Source organism: Magallana gigas, chromosome 1 (assembly GCF_963853765.1).
Source record: "Magallana gigas chromosome 1, xbMagGiga1.1, whole genome shotgun sequence".
Lineage (NCBI taxonomy): Eukaryota > Metazoa > Mollusca > Bivalvia > Ostreida > Ostreidae > Magallana > Magallana gigas.
Window position 1 is genome coordinate 28,154,992 of NC_088853.1, and position 23,209 is coordinate 28,178,200.

The window sequence follows — 23,209 nt, forward strand, 5'->3', positions numbered from 1 at the left end:
GGGGGTGGGCAATCTTTCCGATTATTTCCCTTCTTTGTGCTACCAAATATTTTGGCGTCCTTTGAAATTTCTTTAAATCTATTTTATTCCTCTAAATTACAAGTCTACATTTAGAAACCCATGCCCCACCCCACCCCCAAAGATGGACATAACTTTTGTAATATGGGTCTTGCCCTGCTACAGCTTGGGTTTTTCGGATGGGAGGTTGACTTGCACACGATGAGGAAGAAAACATTCATACATGACTGTGCCCTGGTTTATTTCAATAACTATTTAATTAAAATTAAGCTGTTTTACAGGCATATAGCATTGTTTTGGAAAGGGGGGGGGGGGCAGACTCATCCAAAAAATCTTGACAAGCAAAGTATACCTTAACTTTAATTTCACTGTTTATTTCCTTATTTTCAATTCAATTTTTTACATGGTCCCATAAAAAGGGGGGGGGGGGGGGCAACTCTATATTAATTCATTTTTTTGTATGTAAATTTCAGAAAAACCAAAGTGGCACCCCCCCTCCCGATGCTACGTACCTGGTTTTTACAATACTCACAGACTTGAAATTAATATATTCTTTTAACCAAACTGAAGAATGACTTGGCAAAAAACGATCACACCGGAAATCAACCTTTCTATCAAATTGAAAGTATAAATGGCATTGGATTAAAAATCATTTAAATTCGCGATAATTGACACTAAACAACAACAAAGAAGTTTAATTTCATTTACACAACTATGGCAGACTGCATGTCACAGTAGTATGTACAATTTAGATAATTTTATTTTAATACAGACCTATTCAATTTACCTGTATTTTGAGATGGCCCATAAAAAGAACCAGATGATAGATTTTCTTAAAATTTCACAAATTTAGAAGAGTGGGTATATTTTACTTTTGGTTAAAAATAAAGGGTTTTGCTCTTGTAGTTTTTACAAACATAGGTTTAAATATATTGTTTCAACTGTGTTTAATCTTAATAAAACTATTATAGTACGTGTGATTTAAAGTTTTAAACAATAAATATAAGCATTACCGGTACATATTGATTGTTCTGTATACAAAGCGATTTTAAATTGATCATTGAGATACATGTATGTCATTTATGTGAAAAATTCAACATGTTACCACTCATGCATCTGATCTGCATGGGGTTAAGGTCACTTCATCATCAATGGGACGGCGGGGGGTTGGGGTTCCAATCCCTACATGTGGTTAATATACACATGTAATAAAAAGTATCTCAATTGTTTTGTACAACAATGTTTCACTTTTTACAGTATCACTTCCATCTCAGAACAATCAGCATAACCAGCATGAAATACGAGCTTTATTCAGACCAGTGAGGGGTACATCTACATCAGGAAGAATTAAAAAGCAGAAGAAAAGAAGAACATGGACCTGTGAATTTATTTGTCTGAGTGAAACAGATGCGATGAAAGTCCCAACAAGAGAGGAAAAACTTGCACTAGTTAAAGCGGGACTTGGCTCCAAAAAGATCCAATTTAATGCAGATGATACAGAGGAGCTATTTCAGCAGAAATTGATTGGTGAGGATGGGTTCAGTAAGCTGAGTGACTGTGGTGGGTTTGAAATAATGAGATGTATAAGTAATTGTAGAAACCTAGAAGTTATTTCTTGTAGAAGAACCCCAGAAGTTATGAAGTCCTTTGTGGGATGTCAAAGTAAACTTTACATCAGACCCATACAACGTGCATTGTCTCTTGAGGCCGACAATTCTTTGTTAACAGAAGCTTCTGCTACCATTACAGAAAAATGTTGTCACTGTGAACAAATAATACCAATAGATGAACTCAGAGACCATGTTTACACTTGTGTGCGAGAAAAGGAACTCTGTTCAGATCAGATTATGAATATTGTGATAGAGTGCTCCTCGCCCCATGAATCTCAATATTATTCAGATGATCTCCCTGATCCTGAATTTGACATTTATAATGCTGCCCTTACAGCTACAAATAATACTGATCAATTAACTAATTCTGCAATCCCAGTACCTAGATCCAATGAGACAGTACCAGTTTTAGAGCCACCAGTTATTCCATCCAGTTCAATTGCATCAACAGCAGAAAACTCAGCGGAAACGTCGAGAACGGAAGCTAGGACAGAATCATACATACAGGAACCTAATGCAGACTTGGTGGGATCAACAGGAAATTCGGATTCATGGAAATATGAAACTATTTCAAATATAATTAAATTTTGCTCAGAAAAAAAGATTGAGGATCCTATTGAAATTTTGAAAATTGCGCAAGATAAAATTATTAAAGGCAGAAAACTGGAACTAGAATCTGAAAGTGGAACAATAGAAGGAGCGACCAATTTTATTTTGGTGGACAGAGAGAACCTGTTAGAGACAGCATTTGTTGAAATAAAAGAGATTGTTGATCTCAAAAATACATTGGAAGTCCAATTTTATGAAGAAGTAAGATAATTATTATTTTGTTACTGGGGATTTTAATGACTCTTCTATCTCTATTTAATATTTCACAATAATGTTACCTATGCTTATTTGAATGTTTTCAAATCCCCTTTACACTGTGCATGATTTAAATAAATGTCTAGTTGCAATTTTACAAATAGATGTACTTATAGCTTACAAAACTTATGGTCCCAACTGTAAAATATTAATATACTTCATAGAAAATAGAAATCCTTCATATGATATGTAAAATTAACATTATTCTAGAATTTAGGTACATTCGTACCGTTTTACCAGTTTTACAGTAGTGTACAATTAAGCATAGATGTATAAAAAAACCACATGCATATATATCTTGTTTACAGAATGCTGTTGACCTTGGTGGGCCTCGCAGAGAATTTTTTACATTGGTATTGAGGCAGATACAAGAACATTACTTTGATCCTGTTCGGGAATACTCAGACAATTATGAAATAGTTGGAAAGATATTGGGTAAGAGATTACATGTGTTGACTAAAGTGAGGGGTATGTATGATAGCAGACAAAAAATTCTGAATTTGTGCATAGAAAAAGCATATACTGAATTATTTTTGCCCCATGTTTATTTTTGTCCTTCTTTACATATACTTGCATTCAGTTTCGCCCGTTTTGAATTCACTTAAGAACAGTTAACATTGTTATTTGAAGGAGATACATGTATATAAAATAAAGTTGAGACATTTGAATTGCCCATGCAGTCTTAATTTTACTTTTTACATGGGCGAAAGAGGCAAAAGTACTAAACAGAGGCAAATTTTTTCCCTATATCATATGAAGTATACATGTATATATATATTTTTTTATATATATTTAACAATAGTGAATTGTTTTGAACTTGTAATCAGCTTGACAGTCGATTGGAAATGTGAAAAGATGTATGTTTGCATTTTTCCAAGCTTTAAGTATGCTCCAAAGTGGACCTTTGCCAAGAGTGCTATCAGCCAGTTTAGTTGAGGAGGTGTTTTAACAATTCTTCACCAAGGGCATTTGTGCATGATTTACGAAGAGGACTGGATGCATTATGTTTATATGAGGTAACATTGATTGACAATCAAAACCACTCGTCCCTAATGATATAATCTCATTGTGTTTACCAGTAAGGCCTAAGAAAAAAAATTGTTTGTTTCCGCTTTCCCGACCGACCCTAGCTTTTACCCCCGGACTCAAAACTTTTTTGAAGGAGTTTTGATGGAAAATCGTTTATTTTCGTTTTTATCCGATTTGGAAAAAAATTACTCAAAATTTTGGTCACAAAAACGCTTGAAGCAGTTACTCTTCTCAAATCAGTGTAACTCAAACATTTTGTTTCAAAATGGCTGTATGTTTCCATATGTGTTGTAGATTTTAATAATGCTCTCATCGTCGGCAAATATCATTTTTGTGTTTTCTTAAGACCAGCTTAATAGTCAAAAATGATATTAAAAGTATTTCTCATTTTATACCATTCAGCAGTGTCAGTGTATCTAACCGGCATTTATGGATACTCTAATATTAAAGGAAAAAAAAAATTGAAAAAATAAAAAAAAATTCCGACTGACCGACCCTACTTTTTTTCAGCATGAAAGAGGAAACAAACTATTTTTTTTTGTTAGGCCTAACTGTAATTTTGGCAGTTATAAATGAATAACGAAAGAGCTGTGCTTAATGAGGAAACGATACTAGATGTATTAATTTTAGTGAAAGATGATAATAATTTATTGTTTGTTAGGATTTCATCAACATATGATTTTATGGACCTTTATTCCAAAATATAGCCAAATGTCTCCTGGTCCACACACACACACACACACACACACACACACATTATCTTTTTGCCTATAAACTTAGAAAGAAAATAAAATTCCATATATTTATACCCCCGCTCCATAGGAGAAGGGGGTATACTGTTTTACCCTTGTGTGTCTGTCTGTCCTTCTGTCTGTCCGTCCATAACAAAACTTTCTGTCGCATTTATCTCAGCAACTATTTATCGCAGATCTATGCCAACTTTCTGTAAAATGTCGACTTTGCTTATTTTGCATATTCACATCAGAGCGGGGTATCACTAGTGAGCATTGGCTCACAGATATCTTGTTTAAATTAAAATGTGAATACTGTTTAATACCTGGTACTTTTTTACATCTTTTTAAAGAGCTCTTCTTCTAAAGGACAATATTTTTCACTCGAAAATGGCCACAGCTCAAGATCTCATAAAAGTTAAAATTATATATACATGTATTAGTAACTAGTGTTTTTTAAGGGTCCTCCACACCCTTGGGAAAAGTTCTGCACAGATTGACTGAACTCCTAAATTACTTAAAAATATAGATTTCTAGCATGTGTTTGACTCAAAAATGACAGAAAGCCATTTTAATTTTGGGAGAAAAACCAACTTTAAAAATTTATCACTAAATTTCAGTAAATTCATGGAAAAATTTTCCTACAGTATTCAAACACAAAACATGCAGTAGTTTGCAGCTGCAACCATTGTGCTATAGAGATGGATAACAAAATTGGCAATTATATAACACAGTTTCACAATGGGTCAAATTCGCATTTTGTGGTGTCCTGTCATAAAAAGTAGAAGCCACGGGTAGCGAGGATTCTTAAAGCTGAACACCGCTTGTAAAACTTAAAGCTGAACACCGCTCGTAAAAAGGCACTGTTTGCCATATTTTTCCATCATCACCGCTTCCCTACAACCCCTATATGAGCTGCACACCTCTTAACAGTTTTTAGAAATTTCACTGTAGAAGTCTCACCTGTGCTGTGTTAATCGGTCGTGGTGAAATTTTACACACTTTTTTAAAGCCAAGAGAATACCAGCATCAAATAAACAGGTCAATGCATTATTGCACAGTTTCACAAAGGGTCAAATTCGCATTTTGTGGTGTCCTGTCATAAAAAGTAGAAGCCACGGGTAGCGAGGATTCTTAAAGCTGAACACCGCTTGTTAAACTTAAAGCTGAACACCGCTCGTAAAAAGGCACTGTTTGCCATATTTTTCCATCATCACCGCTTCCCTACAACCCCTATATGAGCTGCACACCTCTTAACAGTTTTTAGAAATTTCACTGTAGAAGTCTCACCTGTGCTGTGTTAATCGGTCGTGGTGAAATTTTACACACTTTTTTAAAGCCAAGAGAATACCAGCATCAAATAAACAGGTCAATGCATTATTGCAAACAGAATACGCATATAAAATGAGAAGAAATTGCATAAAACCCAAAGACCATGAAATGAATACTACACGTCGGCCACAAGTTTCAGGTTTGCAATCGGCTATAACAAAATTGAAGAGTTTATATACCTGTGTGAAAGTGCCTGTTCATGAGCAGTGTTCAGCATTATGAAGTATTTGCTATTTTGAATGGTCAGTTTGTCATTACACTTCCACTTGTTTTTAACAGCTGGCTTGTCATCTTCCAACATTTATCCATCTTTTTACACCTCGGGATCGACAGAAAATTACATTAAAGCTGCTTACAAGCACAATTAAACCACAGTTTTCTCCAGAAGGAAGTAATAGAAGACAAAAAGAAAGCAAAATTTATGCAAAATATGTGAAATATTTGAGAGAGGCTGCAAGTAAGTACAAATACAAGATAGTTGATGTACCGTAGGAGTACATGTATTATTGGTACATGTATATTGTATAGGGGGAAATATTTGCCCTTGTTTGATTTACTACCGGTGTTTGCACTCATTTACAGTGAACTACATGGAAGCGTTTAATAGGTGTTAACTCCAGAACTTCTAACTTTTCTTATTTACCCATTAAACACATTCTCTCTCTCTCTCTCTCTCTCTCTCCTTCTCTCTCTCTCAACTCCGCCTTCTACGATCCGATTGGACAAGGGTCAGTCAAATTTACATTATGTTGAAACTTTTTTGGAGTTACCGCCTATTAAGCGTTTCTACGAAGTTCGCTATACAGTCAGAATGTTAAAAACAAGCAACTGTTTGCAGTTAATATACATGTATTAGTAAAACCATGAATATAACATATATATACATGTCGCTCTCGAGCGCTAGCAACTTTTACTGGAATACGCATGCTCGACTTCAAGGTAGGGCATTGTGGGAATACTACTTTAGATAAACTGTACCATGTCAATTTCGTTTTTATCATCTACATATGTTCTGAAATTTTGTATTTTGATGTAAATGCCAAAAAGTAACAGTATCTTAGGTCTTATAATACATTAAACAATTTAAAAAAAAAACAGCTTTTTTTAACAACCTTCAATCTTGGAAAACAACATCGGATATTTTTTCCGAGCTTGTCTGAAAGGCCTGAGAATATACGATTGCTCCAAAACAGTACCAGTGGTTCTACTGATCCCGTATTTTTTTTTATCAGAAAATTGGAAGTATTTTCAGTAAATACAGAATGATTAAAGCACAGTTAATGAGTTATCCCATTGCCGATGTCAAACCCACTCTAAATTCACCACCCCACCCAAAACACAACTACAGTGCATTCCTACTAATATTTAATCGATTCAAAAAATTAAACCAATGGTTTAGAAGTCTTCTTTTGTGTTTTATTATGGCTACAGCACTAGCTTACCAATCTTTTTAAAAGACAAGCTTGTGATCTCTTTAATGTTGAACTTCAACTGCCTTTAAGGTAAGTTATTAGGTCCCAGGTCTGTAGGCACCCTACAGTGATCACTTCGCCCTTCCATTCATCAGAGATCTCTTGTTGGGAGCATATCATCTCTCCCCTTGGCCAAATCTTACTTATACTTCATCCACAGAAAGCCTTTGGGTAGAGAATGTGCAATTACCTTAAACCATGTTTCTAGGTCTAAGGTTAAGGTCATGGCAGAATTATATGCAAAAAAGCTGAAACTTGTATGGAAGCATCATCATGTACCCAAGTGTAGATTCAAGTTTGTTCAAATTGTGACCCCCAGGGGTAGGGTGGGGCCACAATGGGGGTTTGTATTTTACATAGGGATTTATAGAAAAAAATCAAAATTCTCTTCAAGTCTTATCATCCTTTTCTCTATTACATTATGTATTTGAGTGGGACCATTTGAGATGTTCACTATTTCAATAATATCTACTTTGTTTTGCTCTACTGAGCTGTAGCCTTAAAGCAGCTTTTCTCATCTAAAGTTGTCCTGCGTCTGTAGTCATTAGCACTGTATGGTGTTATCTTTATCATACTAGTTATTGTTGTATGGTGCAGTTATTTACAGTTATTTAACTGCTTTCCAGTAGGAAATAAATTTCATTTTATTAGAATTTTGTAAATAACAAAACCCATATTCTTGTTTTTTAGGTGGTAGACGTGGGGATGTTACTCTTGCAAAAATTCTTCGGTTTTGCACTGGATCAGAAGAGGAACCACCACTTGGTTACCAGATTCAGCCAACAATGGAATTTGTCGAAAGACAATCATTCCTGCCAACAGGAAATACATGCATCAACAAAATGCAATTAACCATACCTGTAAATGAGGAGCCAACAGAAGATGCACTGTTCAACTTTTTTTACTTTGCGTTTTGCAATTCGTACTTTGGTTTACAATGATTAAGTGAGCTTTTCAGACCACGCAATGTTGTCCGCCTGTCCATGGCAACTTTTTATACACACTCTCTGTAGTATGTATTTGTCAAAGATTTCTCAGCAACTTCCGGTATTCATCGCAGATGCGTGAAATATTAAGACATTCAAGTTTGTTTAGGCATGCCATATGGAGTGAATTAGTTTTTTATCATAAGTCAACTTTCTGTTAAATGTTGACTTTTCTTTTTTTGCATATACACATCAGATCGGGGGTATTACTAGTGAGCATTGGTTCACGGATATCTTGTTCATTTTCAAAGATTACTTGTTTTATAGCCTTCCACATAAAAAATGAAACTGAATATTATAAAAGCTTGATTATTAAAGGCATGCAGGTCTCTTTAAAATTACCAAAATTTTGCAATTTTGATCCCTGCCGCTAAGGTATAGATAAGTTGAGATTCCTCAGATTCTTGAACCCCACCCCAAGCCCATTTTTACAGTTTTAATTTTAATAAAAACATTAATATTTGTATGAACTGTGTCATGTTAAAGTTTGTCCTTGGACTGTGTCATGTTAAAATTGGTTCTTAGACTTCTTGTTTTGAATAGAAACTTAAATATTTGTATGAACTCTGTCATGATAAAGTTGGTCCTCGGACTTTTTGTTTCAAATAGAAACTTTACTATTTGTATGAACTCTTGTCATGTTAAGTTGGTCCTTGGACTGTGTAATGTTAAGTTTGTCCTTGGACTTCTTGTTTTGAATAGATACTTTAATATCTGTTTTGAACTCTGTCATGATAAAGTTGGTCCTCTGACTTTTTGTTTCAAATAGAAACTTTAATATTTGTATGAACTCTTGTCATGTTAAGTTGGTCCTTGGACTGTGTCATGTTAAGTATGTCATTGGACTGTGTCATGTTAAGTTGGTCCTTGGACTGTGTCATGTTAAGTATGTCATTGGACTGTGTCATGTTAAGTTGGTCCTTGGACTGTGTCATGTTAAAGTTGGTTCTTGGAATTCTTGTTTTGAATAGATATACTTTAAGATTTGTATGAACTGTCTCATAAGTTTGCTCATGAACTTCTTGTTTTGAATAGAAACTTTATCAGGATTTCTAAACATTGACTTAAATGAAAGTTTGTGTGGTAAATGTATATTTTGTTAAAGGAATATCAGCAAAAAGTTAAATATCTTAAAGTTTTGTACTGATGACATGTTTGTCAAATTGTTTCCTGTACATTTCTGATTTTTAGCTCACCAAGACGAAGTGTGGGGGGGGGGGGGTGTTGGGGGGAGCTTATGCTACTCACCTGACTACGTTGTTTAATGTTTTTGGTGCAGCTCCTATATCTAAGTCATTACTTGTCCTACCTTCACCAAACTTGCATGGATGGTACATCTTAACCTACTTAAATACTTTATAGACTTAAAATATCATATTAGAATATGTCAGGCTTCACAGGATTTGATCACGTGACCAACCAACTTCGTATCCGGTGAACATTTTAAATTGCTGTTTATTTCTCTCTTATATATATGTGCACACACAATGGTATTTAATCATATTATGAATATTTTATCATATAACATAACTTTTTGGTATAATATGATTCAGTTTTGTATTTTATCATTATGAAATTGTATAATATGATCTGTTATTATATGATTGTATCAGATTGTTTGATATTTTACAAGTATATAATATAATGCAATGTATTTTAAATTCTATCGTTTGATACCAAACAATAAAAATCATCTGATACAATATACGTGATACAGAAGAGTATCACATAATAAAATATCATATTGTATGATGACATTATACATTTTCGTATGATATAATAAAGGCGATCTCATAAAGGTGACCCTTCATCTCGGTGAGCTATGTAAAGTTTGATTACCTATGTTTATTTTTTCAAACCAAGAAGGAATGACATTTTTTTCTATCAAAAAGCAGTATAATAAAAACAAATCTCAAATCTTTGTTCATCTTACTAATTTTATTGACCATCATGAAGAGTCATTGTAGTAGAGTCATGAATGGTAACTAAATAGCCCTTTTTTGTCATGATAAAAATCTGGTCATTCTTAGTCAATGGGCCAAGCAGATTAGGAAAAAAGATACACTAGTCTTGCAGACAGTGGCAAGTGAATTTACATTGTATATCATATTGTTAAGCTGTTGTTTCTTTCGACAATTTCCACAGCCTTTTGGAAAATATCAATTCCATAGTTAGCAGAATGCCAATTAAATGGACAATGTTGTTGCAATTCTTGTAAAGTGTCATTTGTTACTGCATATGAAGGCGGATCAAACACAGGCCTGGGATTAACATTGTGAAGATATTGAACATCAGTATTATCTTCAATACCATACTGTTCCCAATCTAAATCTAAAACATCAATTGGATTATTGATAATGCCGGCTGCAAAGAAATGCAATGGCGAGGTCTTAACAGTGCGTAATCTATGATTAGCCCATGCTTCTTTCCATATTTGAAGCTTTTCGTCTATCTTTTTCAGATACACATAATGTAAACAAAACATATGTATGTCATTCAAAATATCAAGCAGTTGTACGTCTTCCATATAGTAAAAAAGTTCATAGTAGTAGCAGAGAACTCCTTCATACACATCCCTCCACAGCCTCTCAATTCTTTGGTTGTGGACACTTTTTCCAGTTATCATGCTTCCTCTGTTTGGTCCTCGAGTTCTGACCATATATTCAGCGACAGCTTTGTTCTCAAGTCCTTTATCAGAGCGAACTCTTAAAGGCAAGCCATAGCTTCGAATAGCACTTTGGAAACAACTGAAAATTGTTTCAGACTTATTGTTGTCTGTACAGTTAAGGAATGTGACAAACCTACTGAAGCCATCGATACCACCAACGATTATGAAATTCCATCTGATCAATTTGTGGTTTGTATCTATATGCCAAAGATGATTGACACCTTCGACATTGTAAACTCTTCTTTGTAATCTTCCTTTTATCCTGCTTTTTATGTTATCCCCATTTGTTCTATGTAAGCTCTCTCGCAGTCTTGCTCTTGTTACCTGTTTTAAAAACATCCAATTGTTTAACATGATATGAAACAGAATTCGAAGATTAAAAGAATTGGTATGTACAGCTGTTCCAGATCATGTCATACAATTATTCAAGGAATAAGGAATCATTCTTTGAGTATTATGAGGTGATAATTTCGGTCGGGGCGTGGTCAAATCCAATAAAGCCCAGGGCTTTATGATGGATTTGACTACGCTCCGACCGAAATTATCACCTCATAATATTCAAAGAATGATTCCGTATTACTTATATTTATATTATTTCCAATTTGTACACTTTAAAACAACATTATTTTAAAACCACTATTTTTTATGTAGCACATGCTATGTATTACAATACCGTTTTTCGATTATGCTATAAGACACGCCCATTTGTGTCACTCATGTTTTGTGAAGTTATTGGGTTTTGGGGTTCAAAATTGATTCGTAATGTTATCACAGACAAAGACAGTTGAAAATGTAAACATTAATATATATATATAAGTGGATTTTGTTTAATACAAAAGCTTTCTTTGTTGATTCATTCGGGCTTTGAAGGTAGCGAAATCATGTTAAAATGTCATTGGTTCGTGTAAGGAAACATTTGCAAAATGTAAATATAAAATAGTGAACTTTTTTTTTCAGTGTTAGATTCATATCAAAAAGCATATTTGCAAATTTAAATATTGAAAAAAGAGGAATTTCTCTCACCTGGACACCTTTTTGCCGAAGAATTTCTCTGACCATTGTTTCTCCACATTTCGGGAACTCTGTAGCAATTTCAGAAACTATTTGATCCAGCTCATGATCTAATATATCGTTATATTTTGATACAGAAAGATTGCATCGTCTCATCCTTCTGTATATTGTGCTCTCTGACACATTTAACATTTGAGAAATTTCAATGATTTTGAACTTAGATTCCAGCAAAAAGTCCAACACATCTTCTGGTATCAAGTACCCAGAATTTCTTTGTATCAAAAGATTGCTTCCATGGTGAATACAAGCCACTCTCAATTTCATCATGGCTGATCTATCAGCAACTCCTAAAATTTGCATTTCAACTTTTGAGAGTTTTGATACAATATCAGGTGTTACCTTTTCTTCTTGAAACTTTCTTGTTAAAGAGCCCAATCCGAGTTTTTCTAGAATAGTTTCCATGTCTAATTTCCAAAAACTACTAATCTTTATTTTCAAATAATGCAAAACGTACATCATATACGCAAAAATAGATGCACTATATGTAATAATCAAAGCACAGCAAATAATGCCAAATGTACACCCCACAATGACGAAAGTGCACCACAAAATGACATACATGTAAGCACACCACATGATGATATAGTCACACCAAAATATGACAATAGCACACCACATAAAGGAATAAGCACACTACATAATGATATAAATACACTACATTACGATAAAAGCACAACACGTAATAATATATGCACACTGCATAATAATAAAAGCACACTGCATAATGATTAAAGCACAACGCATAATGATATAAGCACACTACATAATGATAGAAGCACACTACATAACGATAAAAACACACCACATAATAATAAAAGCACACCGTATAATGATTTAAGCACATCACGTAATGATAAAAGCACACCACATAACGATGTAAGCAGATAACGAATTTATTTTTGCCATAATAAGACAGTCCAGGCGTTCCATAGTATTGCATTTGGATTATTTTTCGTTATCATTTTCGTATGCCATGTGAGGAATAAAGGTGTAAATATTGTGTGTTAGTTATGTAAATACGGACTTTCCGTCACATACTTATACTGTAATATGGAAACAATTTGATAAATTATTATCTTTAAGTGAAAATCGCTCGGACAGAAACTGTTTAAAAAAGTCAGTAGTTTAGACTCTCAACATGCGCTACAATTTATGTGGGTTTTTTTTATTTGATGAAAATGGGACTGATTTAGTTTCCTACCCATTTCAGATTTTAACTTTGGACATTATTTAAACAAGGTAAAAATCCAGTAAAAAATGAAGTTGTTGGTTTGAACTGTTTACAGTACTTTTACTTACGTTTCACATTTTAGTTAGTGATACATGTATTTCGATTACATTACTATAGCATTTACAACAACCACACACAAACAGTATTTATTTATATCGTTTACAATGCTTTAGAAACACATTTCTTTCGATCAACCAAAATCTGATTGTCAGTCGATTCTTTGTCATGTTAACAATTTGCAAGGCGCGTGCCCTGTTTGTTGTTGACAATGGTTCAATTTACCGGTAAAACTTCTTTTTAAGCTGAATGTTCTTCCTGATTCGTTACTAGCATAAATGAATTGTTCCTCCAAGGCGAAGCAAGCTACTGACAAACATGTTGATTAAACAGAACTATCAACATTCTCGTTTGAAGTCATCTTTTCTTAAGTTCTATGGCCGATACAACGTTCTTGTCAGCAAATACAACCTTCCTCTTGGTCGCATACTGAATGACGTTTTTCGTACTCATTGATAGACCATAACTAATTACTTAATTGTCTACAAACTTTCCTGTTTTCCCGATTACGACAAAGAGCACACGGTAATGGTGACCGGTCACCAGAGGATGCTCACTCCTCTTAGGCACCGGCCCCGGGGCCATAACATTAAGACAAGCTAAGTCTCGATTTCACTAAAGGAACATATAGTGGGAAAGTGAGACTGAGATTTAAAGTGAACTACCTTTATCTTTTTAGAGGTTCGTTTTGCTCTGCTTTGAATTTATATTTCATTTTATGGATTTTTGAGATGGTTGACAGTTCGTTATTTTTTTCTTTCCTAACCTTTATTACATTCATTTAGATCTTAAACTCAAATTTTCACTTCAACATTTAAAATGTTAACAAAGATATGACGTAAGCTTTATTTACATGAACGAGAATTTTAAGCTCTGTATCTCCTTATTACACAACCTCTGTTGATCATTCGAAATGCCTTTCGTAAGCATTGTAATCATTCAAAAAGGAGACAGATTTATTTACCAAAATCCTAACTAACCATGCCCTTTTATGTTATATCGTTATTGTTTATCGTAATGCAAGACACACGTTTTAATTTTGTATACTGCTTCTTTTATTAATATTTGTAAAACTTAAATACTCTCATTAATGAACTAATTGTGTGAATTGATTTTTAGAAGTAGCTGATACATTTCTCAAATAATGACAAAGTATGCATATGATGGTAAAGATTTATTCTTGAATTATTTTGAAAAAAAAAATGCTCATTTTTACCAAAGACAAATCATGTAGTAAGGTATCAAACTACTATTTCGAATTATATTGAAATAAAACACTTCCTTTTTACCAAACAAACAGTAACCTATACGTATTTAGATATTAACATATCGTTAGAATTATAAAAATGAATGTTCATTTTTATTGAAAAAAATGAACAAAGAACTACTGTGTATTTATATATTATAAAACCAATAGTGACTGGCAGCTATAGCTGAATAATTAGGCTCTATCACATACAAGACGAAACCGAATCTCTCTAAGGTGATGTTATCTGCCTTCATTGCAGGATAATTCAAAACGGCATAGTACACGCCCTTTTCGCTCCTCGTATAGTAGGTGTCGACGTATTTAAAATACTCGCGAATGGTTGGGCTTCCAGGATAGTTTAAATCACGTGACCCCCATTGAATAGAGCCACCTGATTGGTCGACTAATAGACAACTAAAGTAAGTTGATAGTTTGTCCTGAGCCGCGCAATTTCGGACCGTGGCAACATATTCTGTGATATCACCCCTCTCATACTTTTCAACACCGACTTCGCAACTGTTTTCAACGAAAATTGTTTGCGCACGCATGTCGTAGTTGTTATTGGAGATCAGGTTGACGGTTTCTCGTGTGGATGTTGACTTCAAAGTTATCCACTGGTCGTATTTGTACTTCCTGTTTGTGAAAACTGCTTCAAACATATTATTTTCACCTGAAAGTAAATATTGCTGTATCAACATCTACATGTATTGTCATAAAAATGTATAGTAAGTACATGTGCATTAGCATGAGTTGATAAAATAAATCCCCATGATTTTTTTTCAATGGTAAAATAACAATATTTCAAGACTTTAATCCTTGCCAATTTCAGTCTCAAGAAGTAATTACAATTCACTTCAATACATTTTACAGAGAATATTATTTAATGGATACGCAAATGAGTACCCGAAACAGGAAGATAAAAAATTACTTGATCTTAGAGGGATCTATCAACTCAAGATCTATCCCACAGTTATTTAAGTGTCATATACGCTACGTAATGGTTAAAGTTGTAGCAAATGAGGGGCTTCATTTGCCAACAACATTTTTATCTAGCATATGTTAAAAAGAAAAAAAACAATGATTTATGCAACCACAATTCTTTAATTCTGAGAGAAGTTATTGTTATAAAGTGGGATCAATATTTAAGGTTTTTATATTTAAAAATGCCTCTGAAAATTCATAATTTATTTTGAGTTGAATGATCACTCTAATATCAACTAATTCTTTATTATCTTTCTTAGGAAAACGAGTGGGGTGGATAGTGCATACTCAGTATGCGTTAAACAATTGTTCCTTTTTTTAAATATCAGATTGATGCATACATTAGCAGCCCATTAATAATCTACACCTTTTGCTCTGTTTGCATCTAATGAGCTAGGAGGCCTTAACCAACTGTAGTAAGTAATAGTTTTTTTTAATATTATTATACATCTGCGGCTAAATATTTTTAAAAAACGTGTGTTAACCGTTTAAATCCTAATTTATAATATCAGAAAGAAATATTGTTGTCAAAGTAAGCAATAATCTTGTTACAACTTCAACCTTATTGATGAGTATCTGATATTGTGGAATCATTATTGTTTGTGGGCGACCAATGTTCGTGGCGTTCGTGAGTTACCCTTGCCCGCAACGAAATTATATCCCCGCGAATCTAAAGACACCATTTGTTTCATTATTTATTAAAATGATCCCGATTACATTACCAAAAACATTACGTTCTAACGAACCAGAAAAATACTGGCCACCCACGAACATTAACCCCACGAACAAAAATGATTTCACAACACTATGAAACAGTACAGACCTTGGGTGATGACGTCCACAGTTCCCCTGTAGTTCTTTATCTCTGTATCAGCAGGACCACGGAAGTAGCCCGTGTAGGTGGAGCTACTGTCGTTAAGTGGATAGGTTGTCATGGCAATTGTTTGTAATAACGGTTTCTCGAGTCTACGCACAGTTTCAGCAGCCTGAGATGTGAACAAAAACAAAATCATAAAACCCTTCCCTGGTGTTCTACAATAGGTTTTTTTTGTATTTTAATAAGTCAGTTTCATTTCCCAAAGAATTTTGTTTGTTTGTCTGTTTGTCTTGTTTTGTTTTTGATGTTCTGTATAGGCAAAGTTTCAAACAATGTGTATATTATTATTCTCTGTTGTATCATTCAATATGCATTTCTTTTTACATTTAATCAATATGTTTCATGATAAAAAAAAATTAAAATACGTCGTTTTATAATGGTGATGAATAAAAAATAACTGGAAAATGTACCTGAATTACCATTAAATTTGATTAACGTTAACCCTAATTTTTTCATTAGAATTTAAACATTTTACTGTGAAACGCGATCCCTTTTTAATATGAAGCACACGTTGATCTGATAAAACATTTTATTACAATAACAATCCATTCGTAATATCTTAAATAATAAGTCATTTATTAGATGTTAATCTCTATATGTTATTGATATCACTAATGGAAGTAAATTTTGATATAACACTGCGTATTCTTACGCCACGTGGCGTCATATAATTAAACATGTAGTAGGTTTATGTTAGTGTTATAAATGTTAAGCATTTAACGCCGTTTTATATTTTCCCATATGCCATCGCTAATCCTGACAGATACTTTCTAACAACTATGGTAAATTTATTACAATTTTATCATAGGCTTAAACATTTGTAGAATTAAATTCATTACTCAAGGATGGTTACTTATTAATAAAAAAATTCACCATTTATTTTACATTTTACGTATCTTAATCTAATTATGAACATTTCTTTCTGATAAATGAAGAATTCAACGTTTAATACATGTAAATTTTCTTCTTTTAAGTCACTCTTGATAACAAATTTTATTAATAAAAGTTTACTTTATATATTTTATTCGGTTTCCCGACTGGATGAAAACCTCACAAATTTAAATTTATTTCAAAACGATTTTTAAAAAGTACAACACTAAAAAAATAATGTGAAAAAAACAAAGGCCTAAATAGGAATGTAAACTTACAGAGTTAGAGTATATTGCCAGGAGGATCCCGAAAACTTGAACAAGAAACACATGCAAGCCCCTAAATGCCATTCTTTTATCCTTGTGTCTGTGTGAAGTATGACCAAAAATATGGCTTACAAACTTCGATAGTGTCCAATATATTAACATTTAATATACTAAGATAATTTATGTACATTAACACCCTGTTAAATTTATATACCTTACTGAAGCATTGTGAACATTTAAATGAGAAAAATAATTTTTGACCAAAACCGTGATCATGTCCCTTTAAAGCTTCAATTAGTTATTTGTAAATGTACTGACCGATGTTTCGCTAGATTAGATTTGATTACTTTTATCACTTAAGCCTAATTATGGGATTTTAGCACTGGTGCCTGCGCGAATGAAGCAGATGGTTTTGAAAAATAACATAATTTAGTCTGATAGATAATTGTTACATTTAATTATGCTTGATATAGGAAATATCACATGCGAAAATTGTCTCTCAAATTATACCGTGCATTTATACGTCCAAACTAGTATATGATCTTATCGTTAATGTTAAATACCTATATTTAAAGAATTTGCTATGTCCAAACAATACATACGTCGTTCACAGATGTAGCCAAACATTTGATTGCAGTAATCATTAGACCATTGGTAATGAAAATCCTTCCTCATCGCTAGACAATGCTGTTTTCCTGTACGTGTGTATATAGCATGCATATATACATGTAGAGATTAATGTATTTATCAGTATCTTAATAACTTTTTATTACTAATCAAACATTCACAAATATAGAACTTTATACAAAAAACTAACAAATTTAATCATAAGCATGCAAACAGCTAAAGAAAACACGTAAACTGGATATTTAAGTACTCGGATTATCCAGCGAAGTAAAGTAAAAAAAAACGTGAAACAAAAGTATTAGTACCTGGATTGTATGAACGAGTTATAAAAACGTAAAATATATAAGTACCCGGATTGTCGGGTTCTGTACGATACCAATCACTGTATCCAGTTTTAATGTTTTGTTCCGTTTGAACCCAGTACCATTTCTTGTCAGAACGAAATTGGTCGGTAGCACCCAGCCAAAAATAAAGGCTTGCTGAAAATTTAGATAAATACCCTCGACGCTTGCTTTGTCGATATACATGTAACACTCTAAGTCTCATTTAAAAAGAAAACTTAAATAAAACGGTATGGACAATATTCCTTTTATATTATATTTTACTTTTAAACGCAAATGACCTCGATTCATGTGTCTTATATGTTTAGATAAAGTAACTATGAAGTAATGATTTACATAATGAAATACTTTTTGGCGTTTCATGATAAAATTACAGCAGCGAGCATTATAAAAAAAAACAGAGGAGACGTTGGTTGATTATGTATTTTTCTTCAATGATTGCATCTTTCAGTGACCGAATGAGAACTCGGTAAGAAACATTTAATTTGTTTATACTCCCATATATATATATATACCGGTAAATTATTCATAAATGGTGAGTTTCAGTACTTAAGTTATCAAAACTGTTAATGTGCACATTACTATGTACCTCTAAAACTAATTCTAACTTTGCGATGGAGTTCAAGTTTATCAGCTTTTGTTTGATCAGAAGTAAATTATCAAAGTTTTATAATAAAAAGTACGAAATATACATCAGTACTGTATGCAGGAAAATATTCGCCACCATTTTATTTCGCCCCATTTGCCCTCCTTGTTAGAGGGCGAATTTTAGACTAGACGAATTCTATACTGCAAATAAAAGTTGTGTTAACACTGCTGCGTCTGGACGAATTCAGACGGGACTATACCGTTTGCAATTATTTAAAGGGCGAAAATAACCCTATATACAGTTATTGACGTTTAACCGTTTTATACATGTACCAGTTGTATACCAATTGAAGTGAAAGTCGACATTTAATGAGCTAAACGATGAATGCTTATACTTATGAGAGGACAGGACTAGATTTTGGAGATTTTTGACCGAGTCTGTAAAAGTGAAATTCAAAGTTCTTCAGAAATAAAAGATATCTTTTGTGAGTGTAAAATAAATCAATACTTACCAAACTCATGATTTAATCTTGACTTTATGAACATATTTTCTGACTTGGACTCAATGGCTACCAACCACCCACCAACCGAAGCACAGCTGTCCTAAAAAACATTGACAAAGAAATCAAACAAAACAAGTCAATTATGTTTTTAAAATATGATATGCAACTACACATTTTTAATATCAAAACACTAAATTCATAAATATAACTTTATAATTTGTTATATACAATCCCTTAAAAGGAATGCAAACTTTTTCAATAATGTACAACTGCATATTATTGAGAAATTTATAGATGCTGTAAGTAAATAATTAATAGAACTACAAAAATACGTTGTTTTTTTCTTTAAATATCCTACCAATGAGTCTTTCCAGTTCAATTTGTTCTTTGAGAACAAGTAACAGGAAACGCCATGTTTCTCCCATCCGACAGGACAACGATAGGTGAGAGCATCTATGTACAATGTATAAAACACATATCAAACACAAATTCCTTGCTCTGTCACAGTGTCGAAGACTGATGAGTATGGAATAGGAACATATAATTTAAAAAAAAAGATAATAATACAAAATTGTTCTATGATTTGATGATATGGATGACATTTATTCTAGGATTTAAAAAAATGAATATCTTGAATAGAAATAATATAAAACGGATGTTATCAAAGATTTAAATGACTAATATGAAGGAAAATTAACACATAACTGTGAACACATAGGCGTCAGAACCGTGTGGGGGGGGGGGGGGGGGGAGTGGTGGATCCCCCACCTTTTTTACAGAGTTATAAGTTACTATAACCATAACCAAAGACCATTTTTTAGCTTGTCAAGATTTTTCTTATATTAGTTTAGCCCCCCCCCCCTTTTCAATTTAAAAAAACTGCAAATCACGTTAGCTATCAACAAGTTCATCCTGACAACGCGATGAAAACAGAACGCTTCAGTTGTGTTTTTATACAAGAACTTACCGAAATGATGTTCGTTAGTCTTTTATTTCACCACAAGTAAGCATCCTTATTCAATATTTTCAGTTTCGAATCATTGGGCTAGTGTTTGTTTTATAAAACATCAACAACTGTTTCTCTTTCAAATCAATTTAAACTAACGGGCATTCGCTACTTTGTGTATGTCAACAAACTTGATTAATATTCAAGTCTTCTAATCAGTATTTCTATTTAATCATTTAGAGCTAAAAAAAATTATATAATTTTTTTTTTCAATGAAACGTTACATTGAAACAGTTATATTTATCTCCGAAATGACGTTCTAAATTATAATGCGCAAGGTCACAATAACCGCATAACACAACGTTGCGTCATCGTTTTTAATCGTTCAAAAATTCGATTAATCCCTTCACGGTAGTTATCGTGGAGGGGTCTATTCGGTCATATAAGGGAAGGTATCAAAAGCCTCATAATATAAATAAAATCGTATGAGATAAATAGAACATCAACAATTGTGTAATTTTATATTTGCTTTATCCATATAATTGAAATGGTTATATTCACTCAGCAAGCCTCGCGAATATATACACCATTTCAACTCGTTGGATTAAGCAAATATAAAATTACACAATATATAGATATCCTCTATATATACACACACACACCCAGTTCTCTTAAAGAATAAACCTACCTTTGATGACAACCAAAAATAAAACGATGAAAACAAAATTGTTCCACATCTCGCTCTATGCTGAGGCAATAAAATTTAAGGGCTAAATCAGTTACATGTACATTTATATTTAAATATAATCAGTCAATAACACATGTTACAGTAATTTTGAATTACACTTAAAACATTCTAAACCGTTTTAAAATATTTGATTTGTAATTCATTTGACCATAAATTGTAACACGTTTTAAAAAGAACTTGGTGACAATAGTTTGGACTGATCCTTTTTTAAATGATTGACGCATTATCCACGATTTTTAGACCCATAAAATTCATTATAGTTGGCAACCTTAGTTACAGTATCCTTTATCTTCATATAAATTAAACCAAAATGGACTTGCCATGGCACAATTTGCATACAAAGAAATTAAATAGATGGAACACAACTCATTTGCATATCACGTCACATTTTTATCGCCAAACATTTAGTGGTCTGGTATGACAGACGTTGAAAGTACAGCTTATTATACTTGTTTTAAATAAATGAAGAAAAATATGCACGGAGAACACGCTTAATGAAATGCATATCACGTGACACATTTGGTACAGACGATCAATGTGAAAGGTTTAAGCGAGTCCACATGAGGTAACCATAATGGGGTGGGTCAAATAGATTATTTGACAATTAAAACAGGTAAGGGTAATGATGTATATCGTCCCCCCCCCCCCCTCAAATTTAGAATAAGTTATAAGTGATCAAGTATAAATATTATTGCTAATCAAATACCATGATGACGAGCTGAAAAAAAAGATGTACCAAATTGATTTAAAGTGCTTTCAAATGTTGGGCGGATCTAAGGGTCTACGTAGATTATATGCAAACAGTGTACCCCTACATAAGTAAAGGAGGATATATTCTATCCTTTCGTTTTTTATTGAACACTTATTTTCAATCATGGCAAATACATCAAAGAAAAGTAGCATTATTATATAAGTATACATATAAATTTAAGCAGAAATTCAGAAGTCTCTTTGTTTTTACACATCAACCATCTTTTCAAATTTGAAAATCTGAAATGTGGGTTTCGAATTCATACTGTGAAGATCAGTAGCTGCCAATTAAACCTTAAGTGTAAGACACAAAATCAATAACAACAAGAGGCCCATGGGGCCACATCGCTCACCTGAGCAACAATGGGCGTTCAAAAGATATTGTGCCGTATGGTCCCTCGGTAGAATAACAAAAAATAAATATTGTAAAGTATTCGAATTTTACACTTATCTTTGCATACACGTAATCTTTGACATTGTACCTTCATGAAATACTATTTTTTACCTGAATAAGAAAATCCTACGCAAGATATAAAACTAAACATTTGGTAGGAGTACACTGTTAATTGATAACTTCCAATTCCCTATATTTTCGTTCTGCCCCCCCCCCCCCCCCACTTTGTAAAGCGATCAAAATATATGAGAGCATATAGGTACATTTTTTCATCAACTACTTACTAGTTATTGTATTTTTTTTTTTTTACAAAAAATATAATAGTTATTGTTTTTTTTTATTTTAAAAATCCTACATGTATAAATGTGAAGAAGAAAATTGTACCTCAATGTGCTCAATTCCTCAAATTAAAAACAGTCAAAAAATTTATTTGTCTTCTCCATTTTAATTAAATGACTGTTATTTACTTCGCGTACAAACCAGGATAATTTTCCGCTGTGATATTTTTTACCCGTGTCTGAAAAACTATCAAAATTGATGTAGATTTCACATTATCTATTGTATAAAGAGGGGGCCCCAGAGAATAGGTATATATACAGAATATCATTCTTTTATTTTGTTTGTACAAGTATTTAACATACTCTAATTCATATAGAATTTCTAATATTCAACCAAAAAATTCAGCGTCAATCGTAGAATTATAAGCAAGATACAGAGCTCACAGTTCGCCTAGGTTTGTGTCATATTTTGTTCACATGAGTTTATTACATTCAGCTTAAGATTTTTAACTTGGTATTTCCTGTTCAGCATTAAAAATGGAAAAAAAAAGAATGGCCTAAGATTTTTAATTCTTTTATTCACTCAAGACCAGTTCACTGGTATTTGAGGTTCAAAATCAGTTTATACAAATGTACACAAACACAGTCAAGGATCACATGTACAGTAGGAGTAACTAGAGGTACTGTGAGCAAGCTCACAATTGATACCCCCCGCTAAGAAA

At 33.0% G+C, this 23,209-nt stretch overlaps 2 protein-coding genes, 1 long non-coding RNA gene and 1 other non-coding gene across 6 annotated transcripts in view; 1 reads left to right on the plus strand and 3 right to left on the minus strand.

Moving 5' to 3' along the window:
• Nucleotides 1–3,436: 3,436 nt before the first annotated feature.
• Nucleotides 3,437–8,050, plus strand: LOC136269883 (uncharacterized). 2 transcript variants are annotated; one of them, XR_010707461.1, is made up of 3 exons: nt 3,437–3,508; nt 5,864–6,041; nt 7,747–8,049. It is a non-coding gene; the product is annotated as an uncharacterized lncRNA (long non-coding RNA). The 2 variants fall into 2 exon arrangements; XR_010707462.1 differs by lacking the exon at nt 3,437–3,508 and adding an exon at nt 5,535–5,723 and having other exon boundaries at nt 7,747–8,050.
• A 1,781-nt stretch (nt 8,051–9,831) lies between these two features.
• LOC117685447 (uncharacterized) lies at nt 9,832–12,607 on the minus strand. Its single transcript, XM_034459835.2, has 2 exons — nt 11,734–12,607; nt 9,832–11,034 (listed from the first exon to the last, which is right to left on the minus strand). The coding sequence occupies exons 1-2, from the start codon at nt 12,397–12,399 to the stop codon at nt 10,147–10,149; spliced, it is 1,554 nt and encodes a 517-aa protein (XP_034315726.2). The 5' UTR covers nt 12,400–12,607; the 3' UTR covers nt 9,832–10,146.
• Nucleotides 12,608–13,230: 623 nt separating this feature from the next.
• The window catches only part of LOC117687011 (uncharacterized), a 98,098-nt gene continuing 88,119 nt past the window's right edge, over nt 13,231–23,209 (minus strand). The window contains exons 1-3 of one of the 2 annotated variants that reach the window (XM_066065608.1): nt 17,325–17,456; nt 16,123–16,285; nt 13,231–14,988 (exon numbers count right to left, since the gene is read on the minus strand). In XM_066065608.1, the coding sequence (XP_065921680.1) occupies nt 14,465–14,988; nt 16,123–16,285; nt 17,325–17,396 (759 nt within the window). In that variant the 5' untranslated portion in view covers nt 17,397–17,456 and the 3' untranslated portion in view covers nt 13,231–14,464. Of the gene's footprint in view, nt 14,989–16,122; nt 16,286–17,324; nt 17,457–23,209 lie in introns of those variants that run through there. The other variant, XM_066065607.1, reaches the window with a different exon arrangement.
• On the minus strand, nt 17,914–19,479 carry LOC117687908 (uncharacterized). Its single transcript, XR_010707479.1, has 3 exons — nt 19,381–19,479; nt 18,290–18,418; nt 17,914–18,007 (listed from the first exon to the last, which is right to left on the minus strand). It is a non-coding gene; the product is annotated as an uncharacterized protein (transcript).